The sequence below is a fragment of the Chiloscyllium plagiosum genome, unplaced genomic scaffold (genome assembly GCF_037043375.1).
Source record: "Chiloscyllium plagiosum isolate Xiang-an unplaced genomic scaffold, Cpla_swu_hap1 HiC_scaffold_1, whole genome shotgun sequence".
Lineage (NCBI taxonomy): Eukaryota > Metazoa > Chordata > Chondrichthyes > Orectolobiformes > Hemiscylliidae > Chiloscyllium > Chiloscyllium plagiosum.
This window is the reverse complement of record NW_028270139.1, coordinates 102,993,696-103,011,173: the sequence shown is the minus strand read 5'-3', so window position 1 is coordinate 103,011,173 and position 17,478 is coordinate 102,993,696. Positions and strand designations below refer to the sequence as shown.

The following is a 17,478-nucleotide window of genomic DNA, read 5'->3' as shown; positions in this document are numbered from 1 at the left end:
TAATTCGGATACCTAAGTTCCAACAGCATAACTAAGTAAGTCGTCACTGCTTACCTGTTGTGTGGATGTGTTGAAGAATACCATCATCCACCGTGTGAAGATCTTTCACATTAAAAGAAGGAAAGGGGAATGACTTGAAGAACTTATTTGGAAACAGACCTTCCCAAGTGTCATCCCCCATGAAAACTATTTTCTTCTCTAAAGGAGCAAAATAAACACAATAAAGTAGATTAATTTTGGTTCACATTGTGAAATATTAAAATGTATTTCTTATTCTTTACTTTGATTAGTCAGTGATAGAACATTTAAAATAGCCTAACTGTCTGAACAGTAACAATATGCTGTCAATAAATTAAAAATGTACATTAACTCCCTCTCAGTTCCTAGGATACTGTCCTGGACCCAATCATCTTGAGCTTCTTCCCTCCAACATGAGGCCAGAAGTGAGCATGTTTGTCGACGATCGCATGATGTTCACCACAATTCGTGACTGCACAGATGGTGAAGCAATCCATGTTCAAATGTAACGATCTAGACAATATCCACATGCCCGGATGGGTACAGCTCCACCAAAACTCAAGGAGCTTGACATCAGTCAGGACGAAACAGTCCACTTGACTGGTACCATATCCACAAGCATCCACCATTGATGCTCAATAACAGCAGTGTTTACCATCTACAAGATGCTAAATTCACCAAGGCTCCTTAGTCAGCACCATCCAAAACCAAGGCTACTTCCACAGGGGAAGGGCAAAAGCAACAGATACCCAAGAAAACCAGCACCTGCAAGTTCCTCTCCAAGACACTTATCATCCTTATTTGGAAATATATTGCTGTTTCTTCACTGTCGCTGGGTCAAAATTCTGGAAATTCCTCCTTAAAAGCACTGTGGACAACTCACAGCATGTGGACAGAATCGATTCAACAAGGCAACATACCATCACCTTCTCAAGGACAATAAATGCTGGCCAGCCAATGATGCCCACTTTCCACAAAATTGTTTAAAATGATTCCCCCCCGCCCACTTTAAAATTGACTTGGTTATTTATTGTTATGAAGCAGAGGTCGACCATCCCTCTGATAACTAAAACCAAAACATCCAAAGAGGCTCACCTCACCTCTGCTCAGTGTGAGGAGTGGTATAACCTACCTCTCATCCCCCAATCTGTTATAAAGGAATGGTTAAATAAAATGAAATCCTTTCACTTACTCTATAATAAGTAAGTGGCAATTTATTTACATAACTCCAACAGTGAACAAATTAACAGAACTACTAACAAGCCGAACAATTCCTCTCCACCGATTAACTATTCCCAAATAAAACAAAGTCCTAATGGAATGCTGTTTCAATAAATATAGGTATCACTTCTATAAACCAAAAATAATATAGTCTCCCAAAATTACAGCCAGGTTAGGTCTTCTGGACCCATCTGTGTATGCTCCAGGAATGTCTCCTCTTTTGAATTATCATGTCAAGAACGCCTCCCTCCACCAAATTCTTGTGTCAGTTCTTCTGTCAGGCATGTTCACTCTGTGAATTCAGCTGTCTGGAATATTAGCGAATTTATTAATTAGATGGTGCTTTCTCCAAGAGCTGAAAGTTGTTATCTCGTGGATGACGACAATTGGCTCTTGGTTGATTTTCAAATGCCCTCATCTTTTATAGTTTTGATGAACTATTAATTTCTTATAATTGGACTGGTTCTAGGTTGTCAAAACCATCAGATTTAAATTTAATAGGTCTTGGTAACTGAGTGGGAGAAAATAAGGATTGCAGGTGCTGGAGATCAGAGTCAAAAGGTGTGGCACTGGAAAAGCACAGCAGGTCAGGCAGCATCAGAGGAGCAAGAGGGTCGATGCATACGCCCAAAACGTTGACTCTCCTGCTCCTCGGATGCTGCCTGACCTGATGTGGTTTCCAGCACCACACTTTTTGACTCTTGGTAACTAAGTATTTAGTTTAAATTGATTGGCTAAATTTGAAAAGACTTTTTTTGTAGAAATGCTGCTTAGCTGTTCGATACAAAATGCTTCAATTCAGGCACTCTGTGCACCTTCACTTTAAGTTGTTGTTCAGACAAATATTTGAAGCCTAAGCACTGAAAATGCACCACCTTTTAAAGGAACCACACAATACTTCCCCCAATTTTACATACACCAACTCTGCAACTCTATGCTTCTGAATATCTTTTCCAGAACTTTGTTTTTTTTTATTTTTATAAAATATAACAACTTAAGGGCCAAACCCATTTAATTCCAGCTCAAAATTTAAGTGCAGGTTGATAGGAGTTGTCATTATTTTCGGTCTAGGATAATGTCATATTTAACTGGCCAAAACAACATAGTTCATCAGCACACATAAATAAACTTCCTCCCACATGCCCAATGTTGACCCCAACTGCACAGTGGAAAACAAGGAGAAAGTGAGAGAAATCAGAACCCTTCCTGAAGGGCTTATGCCCGAAACATCGATTCTCCTGCCCGTCGGATGCTGCCTGACCTGCTGTGCTTTTCCAGCACCACACACTCAATTCTGCACAGGGGAAAAAAAATTAATTGGATGTTCTGGAACCTAGTAGAAATAATTCCAGCTTTCAGTAACAGATTCTCTGTTCAGAGTATCTGGTAGAGCTGTCTTGTTTACATGTCATGTTACAGACTATTGTGGACAAATAATGTGATCACAGTCTTTCAAGTTCAAACCCATGACCCAAAAGAGCAAAACTTTGTTGACTAATGTAATTTGAAAAGAGAAGTGGAAGGCATTTGCCAGCTTTTGATTGTGGATTCAATGACTGAAATAAATAGAATGAAAAATGAAATTCAAGACTTTCAAAAAATACAGCCTGGCATTCAGTTCATCAGTGATCTAAAAAGACAATGACCCATTTTGGCTAACCTACCATTTTGCACCAGTTGTTGAATTAGGTTATCTTCCTGAATTGCAGAAGACGCAAAGTTGCTGCCGACATCTATAAAGGTAGGTAAGGTGCCGGTGGTCATGCCTTTAATCCTCTGCATAGTGGTTGTCGGGGGGTCAGCTCTGAACTGGAAAAGCCTGGCGTGTTCTGGTTTAGAAATAACACTGTGATAGATCACGTCCAGTTTGTTCTCAAACGGTTTGGGATTCCTGTTTTTTGGATCGTATTTGGCGAAGTCAAACCTCAAAGCGTCTATGATCAGCACGATCGCCTTGGAGAAGCGCCTGGCCATCCAGCAGGAGTCTGGAGTGAAACCCTCTCCCTGGCGGCCTCCCCAGGCTGAGGGCATCGGCGCCTCTCCACATGAGCTGCGGCTGCGGAGCTCCACCCGAACCAGCAGGAAGCCGCTGAGAAACAGGCCGAGGCCGGCATAGAAGAGCAGGCAGCTCCAGCAGAGGGTGAGGACGGTCACTATCCTGGGCATGGCGGCGGAGATGATTGTGAGTAGCCTTCAGCACGGCGAACCACCGACCGGCGGCATCTCAGACCGCGCCGACGTCTGTTCAAAATGGAGACGGCAAGCCGCGGGGACCGGCTCCCACTGGATCTCTCCGCTAACGCCACAAACAGGCGGCGGGCATCACATCTCCCGCTTCCCGCGAACGCCGCTCAATGTGACGCCTGAAACCAAAAACAAAGAGATTCTCGAGAAAAGACGCTCGCGCAGCATCACGTCCCGCCCGGAAAGACAAGGTCACTCCCCTGTGACCTTTCCCCACAGACCGAGACCTCCCGCGACACAACAGGCGATCCGCCCCCTCACACTGCCTCCGCCGACAGCGCCACCTGCAGCACACAGAATTACAATTAGAATCCCCTGCAGTGTGGAAACAGGCCCTTCGGCCCATTAAGTCACCACCAACCCTTCAAGGAGTAACCCACCCAGACCCATTACCGATGTTTCCCCCGACTAATATACCTAACCTACACATCCCTGAACGCGATGGGCAATTTAGCATGGCCAATTCACCTAATCTGCACATCTTTGGATTGTGTGAGAAAACTTGAGCACCTGGTGGAAACCCACACAGAGAATGTGCAAACTCCACACAGATAGTCACCCGAGGCTGGAATTGAACCTAGGTCCCTGGCACTGTGAGGCAACAGGGCTAAGCACAGAGCCACCATGTCACCCACAGTACCACACAGACAACACAATGCAGTACTATCGCCCCAGGCATTCCTTCTCCACTCCCAGCACTTCACCATACAGTATCACCAAGTCACGTTCCCATGCAATCGCAAAAGCTGCAACATTTTCCTGTTTACCTTCCCCTCTTCATTATCCAAGATTCCAGATACACCTTCCAGGCGAAGCAGCAATTTACCTGCACCACTCAAACTAGTCATAGAGTCAAAGAGATGTACAGCACAGAAACAGACACTTTGGTCCAACTCTTCACTGCTAGTAATATAGTATCCTCTACACTGAGGAGATGGAACACGGACTGAGCAACCGATTTGAGGAACAGCTACATTCAGTCCACAAAATGACCCAAGCTTCTAGTTTCCAGCCACTTCAAGGCAGTACTGTGTTCCCTGGCCAACAGTCTTGTCTTGGGTCTGCTGCAATAATCCAGCAAGGCTCAGCATAAGCTGGAAGAACAGCATCTCATTTTCCACTTAGGGATCCTGTAGCCTCATGACTCAATATCAAGTTCAATAATATTAGAACCTGAATACCTTCTTCTATGTCATATACCCACCCCCAGACCCTGATGTGACATTGAATTGAATTGAATCATTTGTTGTCACAGGTGTTCAATGTAAAATACAGTGAAAAATTTATACCATCGCTATGCATCAGCCCCATTCTCATTAACCTGAAATGAATAAAACTGAGAGTCCAACTTTTTATTCTCCACTGCCACAGTCCTACTCCGGACTCTCCAGCCCTCACCACACCACCGGCTCTGGGCTCACCAGCCAATATTACGCAGCTGCCAGAATCCCGCTTCAGGCTACTCCAGCCCACACCACGTGGAAGCAAGGACCTCCAGGCTTTAGAGGTCAGCTGACTCTGTAGCCATGCTGCCCTTGAAGTTGCCATAGCTGTGGACTCCATTGAAGCTACCTTCCTATTGAATAAGCTCTCTTCAGAAAGTAAGTATAAGCGAAAATTACAAAAAAAACTGTGAACTGACATGGACTGCTTCCAGCATGGCCAACCCATTTTCACCAACCTTTACATAATTAGTTTTACTTTCTCCCTGGCACACAATCATAAATCTCCTTGTCTGCCAAACTGTTCTTCTCTCACTATGGGCTCCATCTTTACCTATCCACTCAGCTTCTGTCCCACCCTCCTCCACATCCCTGTCTTCAGCTTATATACCACCTTTCCCTGGCTACTATCAAATCTGAAGAAGGGTCACTGGAAATATTAACTCTGGTTTCTCTATAAAGATGCTGCCAGACATGTTGAGTTTCTCCAACAATTTTTTTTTCAGATTTCAAGCATCTGCATTTCTTTGTTTTATTTATCGAAAGGCAGTCCCTTTGGGATTAAGGGTGATTTCACAGAAAAATTGCAGTGCTGAGCTTTTCCAGCAATTTCTATTTTTGTTTCTGATTTATAGCATCAGCAGTTGTTTTGATTTTTATTCCCACAGCAATGTGGTTGGCTTTTAACTACTGTCTTCCCAACAGGGATGAATAACACATACTGGCCTAGCCAACAATACTCATATCCCATGAACAAATAAAAAAGTTGGCTATTTTTTGCAAATTTGCATATTTATTGAGATGGCCAGATATACTTGAATCATTATGGAAGAAACCAGAGCAAGTAGGTTTTTTAAAATCATAGTCATACATATATGAAGTAAACTGTTCGCTGGTAAAATTAAAGAAGATGATTACTTTTTTAAACATAAAGTACATTCATTTTCAATAATTGCAACTGCTTAGCACTCGGAGTTATACAGCGCGGATGCAGACCCTCTGGTCCAACTTGTCCAGGCTGACCAGCATTTGGCCCATATCCCTCTAAACCCTTCCTTTTCATGTACACACAGGTGCCTTTTAAATGTTGTAATTGTACCAGCCTCCACCAACTTCTCTGGCAGCTCGTACCATACAAAATAGGTCCCTTATAAATCTTTCTGCTCTCGCTCTAAACTTCTACTCTCTAGTTTTGGACTCCCCTACCGTCGTTAAAAGACCTTGGCTCTTTGCCCTATCCATGCTCCTCGTGCTTTTATAAACCTCTATAAGGTCACCCCTCAGCCTCTGACACTCCAGCGAAAACAGCCCCAGCCTATTCAGCCTCTCCCCATAGCTCAAACCCTCCAACACAGTTGTAAATCTTCTCTGAACCCTCTCCAGTTTAACAACATCTTTCCTATAACAGGGAGACCAGAACTGAGCACAGTATTTCAAAAGTGGCCGAACCAATGTCCTGTACTGCTGCAACATGACCTCTCAACTCCTATACTCAATGCATTGATCAATAAAGGCAAACACACCAAACACCTTTTTCAGTACCCTGCCTACCTGTGACTCCACCATCAAGGAACTATGAACCTGCACCCCAAGTTCTTTTTGTTCAGCAAAACTCCATAAAGTGTATAAGTCCTGCCCTGATTTGTCTTACCAAATTGGAACACCTCATGTTTATCTAATTAACCTACATCTGCCACTCATCGGCCCATCTGATCAAAGTCCCATTGCACTCTAAGACAACCTTCTTCACTGTTCATTACAACACCAATTTTAGTATCATCTGCAAACTTACTAACTATACCTCCTAGATTCACATCCAAATAATTTATATAAATGACAAAAAGCGTGGACCCAGCACCGATCCTTGTGCCACACGACTGATAACAGGCCTCCAGTCAAAAAAACCTTTCATCAGCACCATCCATCTATTACTTTCAAGCCAATTTTGTATCCAAAGAGCTAGCTCTCCCTGTAGTCCGTGTGATCTAACCTTGCTAACTAGTCTACCATTCAAACCTTGTTGAATGCCTTGCTGAAGTCCGTATGGACAATGCTCACCACTCTGCCTTCATCAATCTTCTTTGTCACTTCTTCAAAAAAAAATTCAATCCAAGTTAGCGAGACACAAGTTCCCATGCACAAAGCAATATTGATGATCTCTAATCTGTGCTTGCCTTTCCAATTACATGTAAATCCTGAACCTCATAATCCCCTCCACCACTCACCTCAGGCTCACCAATCTATAGTTCTCTGGGTTTTCCTTAAGTAATGGCACCATATTAGCCACAATCTAGGGGTATTAATGATACAAATATCTCAGCATGGGGCCCAGCAATCATTTCCTTAGCATCCCACAGAGTTCTAGCAAACACCTGATCAGGTACCAGGGATTTATCCGGCTTTGTGTCTGAAGACATCCAGCACCTCCACCTTTGTAATATGGATTCTTTTCAAGATGTCACTATTTATTTGTCCAAGTTCTCGAGCTTTCATATCCTTTGCAGTAAATACTGACATGAAATATCGATTTAGTATCTCACCCATCTCCTGTGCTTCCACACATAGACGGCCTTGTTGATCTTTAAGGAGCCCTATTTTCTCCCTAGTTACTCTTTTGTCCTTAATGTATTTGTAGAAATGCTTTGGATTCGCTTTCACCCTATTTGCCCTCCTGACTTCTCTCTTGTGTATATTCCTACTGCCCTTATGCTCCTTTAGGGAATCACTCAATCCCAGTTGTCTATACCTAACATATGCCTCCTTTTTCTTGACCAGACCCTCAATTCCTCTAATCATCTGGCATTCCCTACACCTACTAGCCTTGCCCTTCACATTAACAGGAACATACTGCCCCTGGACTCTTGTTATCTTATCTTTGAAGACCTCCCACTTTCCAACTATCACTTTATCCGTGAATAGCTCCTCCCAGTCAACTTTTGAAAGTTCTTGCCTAATATTGTCAAAATTGGCCTTCCTTCAATTTAGAACTTTCATTTTTAAATCAGCTCTATCCTTTTCTATGAACATTTTAAAACTAATAGAATTATGATCACTGGCCCCAAAGTGCTCCCCCACTGACAACTCAGTCACTTGCTCTGCTGTATTTCCCAAGAGAAGGTCAAATTTTGCTCCTTCTTTAGTAGGTTTATCCACATACTGAATGTATCAGTGCTACATTCCTCTGAGAAAATATTCTTGTACACATTAACAAATTCCTCTCCTTCCAATCCCTTAACACCGTGGCAGTCCCAGTCTATGTTTAGAAAGTTAAAATTTCCTAAAATTACAACTCTTATATTCTTACAGATATCAGAGACCACTTACAAATTTGCTTCTTAGTTTCCCACTGACTATTGGAGGCCAAGAATACATTCCATTAAGGTAATCATCCCTTTCTTATTTCTCAGTTCCACCCAAATAACATACTTCCAGGAATATCCACCCTACGTCCAGTTGTAATGTTATCCCTGACCAAAAATGCCACTCCCCCTCCTCTCTTGCCCCCACCCCACCTTTCTATCTTTCCTATAGTTTAAAGCCTCCTGAGTAGCATGAGCAAATCTCCACGCCAGGATATTGGTCACCTTGCAGTTCAGGTGCAACCCATCCTTCTTATACATGTCACTTCTACCCCAGAGATTCCAATGGTGCAAAAAATATGAGTCCCTGCCCACAGCACCAGCTCCTCAGCCATGCCAACGTTTGCTCTATCCTTCTATTCCTACTTTCACTGGCACATAGCACCAGAAGCAATCCAGATAATACTACCCTTGAGGAATACCTTTTAACCCCCTGCCAACTTTCCTTTAATCTCTCTATAGAGCCTCGTCCCTTTCTCTTCCTATATCCTTAGTACCAACGTGTACAGCGACTTCCTGCTGGTCACTCTATCCTTTGACAATATTCTACGCTCCCTCCGAGGCATCAGGGAGGCAACATACAATCTGATGTCTCATTGATGGCTCCAAAAATGTCTGTCTGTGCCCCTGACCAGAGACCCCTATTACAACCGATCACTTGGAATTTGACATACCCCTCAATACTGTAGAGCCAGTCTCGATACCAGAAACCTGGTATCAGTGCTACATTCCTCTGAGAGTCCATCATCCCCTACACTGTGCAACACAGCATACTTGTTTGAAATGGGCATAGCCACAGGAGACTCCTGCACGACCTGCTACGTCTCCTACCTTACATAGAGGTAGCCCAATGACTTGATTGTATCTGCAGTTTTTCTACCTTCCTGAAATTGACATCTGTCACACTCCCTGGCTCCTGTAAATTCCTCATTGCCTCTAACTGCGACTCCAACCTATCCATGCAAACCAAACACACTTCCTGCAACCAAAATCATCAAGATTGTTGAAATTCTTGCGAATCACCCACATCTGACAGGAAGGGCACATCACTCTATTAAAGACCATCTCTGCACTTTAATCGACAGACCCAGAAAAAAGCACAGTCTCACTGCTCTAAAAACACTACTCTGGAATAACTTAATGCATATGTTTTATATTTTTTTAAAAATGTAATCAAGATACATCTCAGTAAAACATAAAAAAAACTTCAACCAATTCACTATTATAGATTTACAAAGAAAAATTAAGATTTATATGTTTTATAAGTCTTAAAAACAAACACTTAGCTAATCAGGCTCTAAAATCCTGAACACTCCCAGTTGTGAGTAGTTCCGACAATGAGGTCTCTCCAACATCAGCTGTGGAATTTCACTTTTTCTTGGACTGAACTGATTTCCACAGATCATTCTAATTTCACAGTTATTTAGCTGTGAAAGTTCACTCCTTGGTTTTGTTTGATATTTTAAAAATTGAACTCTGTAGCCATTCTCCAACCACCCACATGGTCTCACCCAAAACTGTCACCTGCACTCTCTCCTTCCTCCCATGTAAACCATCATTGTTTTTGATATTTTTTAAAGTTCAAAAAGCATAACAAACAACTTATAAAAAAAACAGTAATTACTGTTCCAAGAAATTGAGGAAATCAGTCATAGAGTTGTACATCACAGAAACAGACCCTTCAGTCCAACTCATTTATGCCTGACTGGGTATCCTAAACTGATCTAGGTCCCATTTGCCAGCATTTGGCCCATATCCCTTTTAACCCTTCTTATTTTGTGTGCTTATCCAGATGACTTTTAAATGTCTTCATAGTACCTACCTCCACCACTTCCTCTGGCAGCTCATTCCATAATGTGCACCACCCTCTGCATGAACAAAATGCACCTCAGGTCATATGAATCTCCATGTCTGCTTCTGTATCAAGTAATATATCACTGCAATATGTAAGCAACAAAATAAATGTTGTCCAGAGTGACCAAAATGTCCAGGCTCTGTATCTATTTCTCATCTCCCTGGTCATCATTTTGAACTCCCATTGTATTGAGTACCTCTACAAAATATGTTTCCATGTTCTGCTCAGCAAGGTCACGTAAGGAATGTTGATGCTTGTCTCCGTCTGCAGCAGGTGGTGAGGGAACCATTAAGAGGGGATAAAAACATACTTGACCTCATCCTCAAACTTGCCCGCTGCAGATGCATCTGTCCATGACCTTATTGGCGGAGTGACCACCCCACAGTCTTTCTGGAGCTGAATTCCTGCCTTTATTATCAATGTGCTAAATAGGACAGACTTCAAACAGATCTAGCAACTCTAGACTGGGCATCAATGAGGCATATTGGGCCTTCAGTAGCATACACAATCTGCAACCTCGTGGCCTGGCATATAACCTCCTCAGCAATTACCATCAAGCCAAGGGATCAAACCTGGTTCAATGTAGCATGCAGGAAAGGGTCCATTAGTTTTACTAAAGGTGGGGATGTTGGGTCACAGCATGGTGGAAAAATAAGGAAAGAACAAAAGAGTTCTGTGATTGTCTCTAAGGTATAAGTACTGAAATACTAAAGGGTGAAATTTCATTGATTAAAACGCAACTTGCATCCATCTTCAAATCTTCAAATATATATCAATTTTATGTTGCTACATTACACAGAAGCTACAGTTAAACTCTGAATGTTAATGTTAAGACCAAAGTTCAACAAGATAACTCGTAAAATCATGGGTTGGCTGTTCTTCAAACATATGTTGAGTTTCATTTAAACAGTTTAGAGGACAAAAAGCAGAGAGCTCAAAATAGGAGTGGGTAGAAATTTGAAGTGAGAGGTGGCCAGGAGCTTGCAGTCATTTTTGTGCACTACATAGAATACTAAGAGTTGGAAGTTGTACATTATTAAATTGATTTTGACTTCTGACCATTGAAGCTTTACAGCAATTAAATACAAAATAATTGGTTTTGATAGTCATTTTTTGTGTGTACAAATTTTGTGTATTAACAAAATAGTTCATAATATTTTGGGTTAAAATCACTAAAGATTTAGCTCTGGTATCTTATTTAACCTTGTGATCGTCTGATAGCAGTAACATATAATAATACAAGTATGAATTGTGTGATAGCAGATTTAAATTTGAAAGTTACATAAAGCTGTTGACCTCTTGGTCACATTTCTATTGATTGCTCTATAATATGAGGTTAAATTAATAATAGACACATTTACTTTCATTTCACAATATCCACATTGACACATAATGTCAACATGCAACATTTTTAGTGATTCCATGCCTACCTCTGAGCCAAGAGATAAATATATGAACTCTGTTCTGCCAATTCTGCTGAGAGTTCCTCAATTCTCGATTGTCAGATATTAGGTTCCTTGTTTTCCGTTGATGTAGATGCATTGCTCCCCCACCTCCGACCTTTTCCCACTCATTGTGACACTTGTGGCAATCAATATGTGTTGCAGAAATTGTGACTTCACAACATGCAAAGGGTTGTCGTCAAGTTTAAGATTTTTAAAGTTTTAACAACTCTTCTAGTCCACTAATTTTTAAAACTAAAGACTCAGCCCTTTGTTCTTCAAGGTTATTTGTTCATTTTTATTTAAAACTTAAAAGTGTGAGAGACTGCACATTAATGGGTAGATCATTTTAATTAAGCTAATTTACAAACCAGGTGTGTTATTTTCATAATTATAGTGTAGTCAGGAAATAGTGTCCAGCCACAGGTTTTGTGTGACGATTCCCAGTTGTCTCACAGTTCTGCTACTCCACAGAACCAAATGGGCAAGAAATTGACCTTTACTGAAAAGCTTCTAAAAATATTGGAAAATCATAGTTCTTTACAAACAATTTTTTAAGTAAACAAGTAGAAAACATGTAATGACTCTCCACCTGGTAATGATTGTTTTAAATGAATGTTTTAGCAGATATGGTGATGTGAGCTGAATTTTAAAAGTATAACCAATTATCCATCAGACATTCATGCAAACAAAGAGAACATACTTTCCAAGTCTGCATTCAATAGATTGTTTTGTTTAACTCTGTCTTTGGTATGTTGATATCTTTTGTATCCTGAAGGTTAGCATAGCACGCACGACAATCTTTATCTCAATTCTGATGAAATCGTGATGAATGTTCCTGTATAGTAAAACAAAGTGACTTCAAAGGATATGTGAAGGACATGCAAAGACTTGCATACATAAGATGCAGGTGCATACAAAGTATATTGAACAATTCTTTACGGCTGTCTACACATCTTTGTTTGAGAACTGTAAATATTCACAACACTTCTGTAGTAAAATATTTTGTGCACTTTTTTTTAATTCGTTAGGTATGAAATATCTTTAAGGTTGAAAACAATTCTGTCCCATTTTCAATTTATGTTCTCACCATGCACCTGTTCTGAATAGGGAGGACCTGTTGTGTTGTTCTCCTTGTTTCTCCATGTCAGTTGCACTTGGTCTCATAACGCTCCAGGTGGACCTCAGATTTGTCCACCTTTGTCCTTATCCATGGTTTTTCCCAGCTACAGTTGACAGGGCCTTCATCCATGTCTAACCCATTTCTTGCATTTCTGCCCTCACTCCTTTCCATCCTTCCCACAACAATAATAGGGTCCCCCATGTCCTCATTTTCCACCTGACCAGACCATGCATCCCCAGGGGGATGTCACCAGCAGACATATATATCTGCTCCCCTCTCTTGTAAGCATTCCACAGGGACCATTCCCTCCAGGATACATTGGTTTCACGCCTCCACTCCCAGCACTTCTTCACACCCTCAGGATGCTTTCCCATGCAATTGCAGAAGGTGCAACACTTACCCATTTACCTTCACCTCACTATAAATGTTTCCCCTAAGCTGCAGGGAATGCGCTTGCCTCTCCAATGTTCTGTGCATGGCGATTCTGGTTGGAGGTCACTGCTGTGCATGAGACTCAGGAAGCCTGTGCAGCAGTAAGAAAATTAGAGGCAAATGCTCCTCACTATACAAGGCCTAGACACACCTTCCAGCTGAAACAGCAATTGATCTGCACTTCATTCAATCTAGTCTATTGTATTTGCTGCTCACAATATAGTCTCCTCTACACTGGGGAGACAAAATGCAGGCTAAATGACCACTTAGCCAAAAAGCTACACTTTATCTGTATCCCCCAGATACTGATTAAGGATGATCAGCCATGATCGTATTGAATGCTGGTGCAGGCTCGAAGGGCGGAATGGCCTACTCCTGCACCTATTGTCTATTGTCTAAAAATGACTAAGCTTCCAATTGCCTGCTGCTTTAGCACCCACCATGTTCCCCAGCCAACATTTCTGTCTCAGGCCTGCTGCACTATCCCAGTGAAGCTCAATGCAAGCTGGAGATAGAAGAACACATCTTCTGCTTCGGTATCTTACAGCCATCAGAACTCAACTTGGAGTTTAACAATTTCAGCGTGTGAACATTTTCTATGTTCGTTACCCACCCCTCTTACTCCCAGATCCTGTTCTGAATGGATTGTTCCCAGCACAGGGAGACAATGAGGTCTGCAGATACTGGAGATCAGAGTTGAGAGTGTGTTGCTGGAAAAGCACAGCAGGTCAGGCAGCATCCGAGGAGCAGCAAAATTGACATTTCGGACCGGAGCCCTTCATCAGGAATGAGGATGGAAGCCTCGGCAGTGGAGAGATAAATGGGAGGGGGTGGGGCTGGGGAGACGGTAGCTGAGAGTGCAATAGGTTGGTGGAGGTAGGGTTAAAGGTGAGGAGGGTGCAGCAAAGAGGTGGGAAGGAAGATTGAGAGGTGGAACAGATCATGAAGACAGTGCTGAGCTGGAAGGTTGGAACTGGGATAAGGTGAGGGACGGGGAAATGAGAAACTGGTGAAGTCCATATTGATGCCCTGAGGTTGAAGGGTCATGAGGCGGAAGATAAGGTGTTCTTCCTCCAGGCATCGGTTGGTGAGGGAGTGACGATGGAGGAGGCTCAGGACCTGCACGTCGTTGGCAGAGTGGGAGGTGGAGTTGAAATGTTCAGCCACAGGTTAGTTGGGTGATTGGTGTGGGTGTCCCAGAGATGTTCTCTAAAGCGATCTGTGAGAAGGCATCCAGTCTCCCCTATGTAGAAGAGACTGTATCAGGAGCAACGGATACAATAAATGACGTGTGCAAGTGCAGATTAAACTGATGGATGTGGAAGGCTCCTTTGGGGCCTTGGATGGAGGTAAGGGGGGAAGTGTGGGCACAGGTTTGCAATTCCTGCGATGGCAGGGGTAGGTGCCAGAAGGGGAGGGTGGCTTGTTAGGGGGCGTGGACCTGACCAGGTATCAATGTGGACTTCATTCCTGATGAAGGGCTTTTGCCCGTAATGTAGATCTTCCTACTCCTCAGATACTGCCTGACCTGCTGTGCTTTTCCAGCAACACACTCTTGTTCCCAGCACAGCCAACCTATTTTCAACCTATTCACAGTTCCCACGAACACTGATTCAACATTTACTTCTTCCGTGACTTATTATCAGCGATCCTTTTGTCTGTTTTTTTTTCTCTTTCTCTCTTTTTGGGCAATGTCTCTATTTCGTTGCCTTATTCATGTCTCCCAACATTGAAAGAACTGACTAATTTAATTTAGTTATCTAAGTGAATGTTCTAGTCACCAAAAATGTATAATCCAAAATATAGGTACAGTATTGGTAGTTAAACTAGAAAAGAAATAAAATACTATCTTAAACACATCGATGTAAATTAGTCAGAGGATGAACAAGAGCAACTACAATAGGGATCAAAAATCAAAGAAAAACATAAAAATAAAAATAAAAAATACTGGCATAGTAGGCGGTCCAGAGAATGTTCTGGATTGATTCTGGGTGCAGAGACTCTTATGAGGAGAGGTTGAGTAGTTTGAGCTGGGACTCACTGGAGTTTAAAAGAATGAGAGGAGACCTTATTGAAATGAATAAGATTCTCAGAGGACTTGACAGGGTAGATACAGATATGTTATAACCCCTTGTAGGAGTCTAGGACCAGAGGCTATAATTTCAGAATAAGGCATTATCCATTTAAGTCAAAGATGTGGACTAATATTTGTTTCTGAAATAAAATTTTAAAAAATGAAAAATAAAAAATAAATAAATGGCTCTCTGGATTCTTCCTCCCCTCGCTTTCACTCCCCTTCTTCTAACTTCACTTCTTGCTGATACTGAACAATCCATGTTCAGCAAAGGAGGCTTTTTATAAATGTGTGGGATAAGTTTGCCAACTCCAGCTGGACATATTCCAGGACATGTTATCGAATCATAGAATCCATACAGTGTGGAAACAGGCCTTTCAGCCCAACAAGTCCACATCGACCCTCCTAAGAGTAATCCACCAAAGCCCTGTTCCACTACTGTCCTATATTTACCCCTGCCTAATACACCTAACCTACACGTCCCTGAACACCATGGGCGATTTTGCTTGGCCAATTCACCTAACCTGCACATCTTTGGAATGTGGGAGTAAACTGTAGCACCAGAGGAAACCCACGCAGACACGGGGAGAATGTGCAAACTCCACACAGACAGTTGCCCGAGGTGGGAATTGATCCCGGGTCCCTGGCGCTGGGTGGCAGCAGTGAGCGGCCATGCCGCCCCAAAGATGCTGTCACCTCCATAGCCGGTTGCCGACTCAAACTCCACTCCTCTGGGTCACCTGAGCAAATCGTTTAAAAGGGCAGCATCCCCAATGATATACATAACACCACCCATAACTCCTTCTTTGATATGTTAATAATATCTTTGGTGCTGCTTTCAGCTCATACCCAAGACTGGGAAAGTTCATAGTTTCTATCCTCTAACCTGCACTTGATCTTTCTCTGACTATTCCCTCCTTTTCCTTGATTTCTCTATTTCTTTTTCTGAGGATAGGCTGTTCACCAATGTCCAATACAAACCCCTGACTCCCACTTCCTGCAAGGATTCCATTCCATTCTCCCAGTTTTCCTGACCTTTGTGGACTCTATAAATATTCTTTAGCCACATAAGATCAACAATATTATCATTACTGACAAAATGGAGAATCTTAATTTGGGAAACACTAAACACACTGCAGTGATTTTGTAGAACACGCAGTGATATCAGGGAAAGACAGCACACAAATCTACAAACAACACATTTACTTAACCTGTCAAGCACCACACGCCCCTAAAGTGATGTAGGAGAGAGGAGGACCTGGAGACACAGTCTGCAGCATCTAAAAGAGTGGAAGAGAGAATAGAACCAGATAAACCTGAAATAACTCCACTGAGGCTGTCAAGCTATCACCAAGTCACCCTTTATTTACATAAGAAATATCCTTGGCACTGGTCCAGCTCCCTTGAAGGTAGCTCTTAAGAGTATTAGAATGTCTGAAACTCATCTTTTTATGTGTCAGCCAGATGAGTTGACCCAATCAGGGAAGTTATATTCTATGAGGTCCACTGGGCTGACCTCATTACAATCACTACATCATTCCCTCTCCCTGCATCTAAAGACATAAGCTGATCCATTTTCTCGCAGTGCCTCCGAGGGCGTTTTAGGACCGGGTCAGTTTCCTGCAACTCTGTGTCGGATACAGGCAATGTGTAGTGCACAAGAGCTTGCCTCTTGTGCCCAGAGTGTCTCAGGAGAAATTCACTCTCTTCTTCGGTGGTAAAGGTGTCAATGCAGTGAGATCCGCTGTGTCCATTTCAGATTTGAAGGTTTCTTCAGCAATTGACTAGGAGAACTCAGTCTTTCTGAATGTTTTGGGGAGCTGGGCATGTTTTGCTCCCACACTGTTCCAGGAGTCCATGTATTGCAAATGATGCACATAGTTTTTCTATCATTGTTCCTGTGTTTGGCAAACAAACTCTATGCATATCCAACATGGGGTTTACAATGACGAAGAACATTGAGCAGAAAGGACCTCGAAAGTCAATGTGTAATCAAGTCTACGGGGCATTGCTAGCAGTAAGTTTTGTCCTTGTTGCCACAAAAAGACATGACCCACTCTCACTAGTATCCTTACATACAGATGAGGAAGGACACCACTTCGACTGGGACAACACGTCCATCCTAGGACAAGCCAAACAGAGACACACACGAAAATTCCGAGAAGCATGGCATTCCAACTGGAACTCTATCAACTTGAAAGGGTTCAGAAAAGATTTACAAGGATGTTGCCAGGGTTGGAGGATTTGAGCTATAGGGAGAGGCTGAAC

The 17,478-nt window shown here is 42.4% G+C and overlaps 1 protein-coding gene across 4 annotated transcripts in view; it reads right to left on the bottom strand.

Moving 5' to 3' along the window:
• Positions 1–3,701, bottom strand: part of pigo (phosphatidylinositol glycan anchor biosynthesis, class O) — a 32,472-nt gene extending 28,771 nt beyond the window's left edge. For 3 of the 4 annotated variants that reach the window (XM_087989488.1, XM_087989491.1, XM_043687890.2), the window contains exons 1-2: positions 2,904–3,701; positions 55–198 (exon numbers count right to left, since the gene is read on the bottom strand). In XM_087989488.1, the coding sequence (XP_087845614.1) occupies positions 55–198; positions 2,904–3,405 (646 nt within the window). In that variant the 5' untranslated portion in view covers positions 3,406–3,701. The remainder of the gene's footprint in view (positions 1–54; positions 199–2,903) is intronic. The other variant, XM_043687872.2, reaches the window with a different exon arrangement.
• Positions 3,702–17,478: the final 13,777 nt, after the last annotated feature.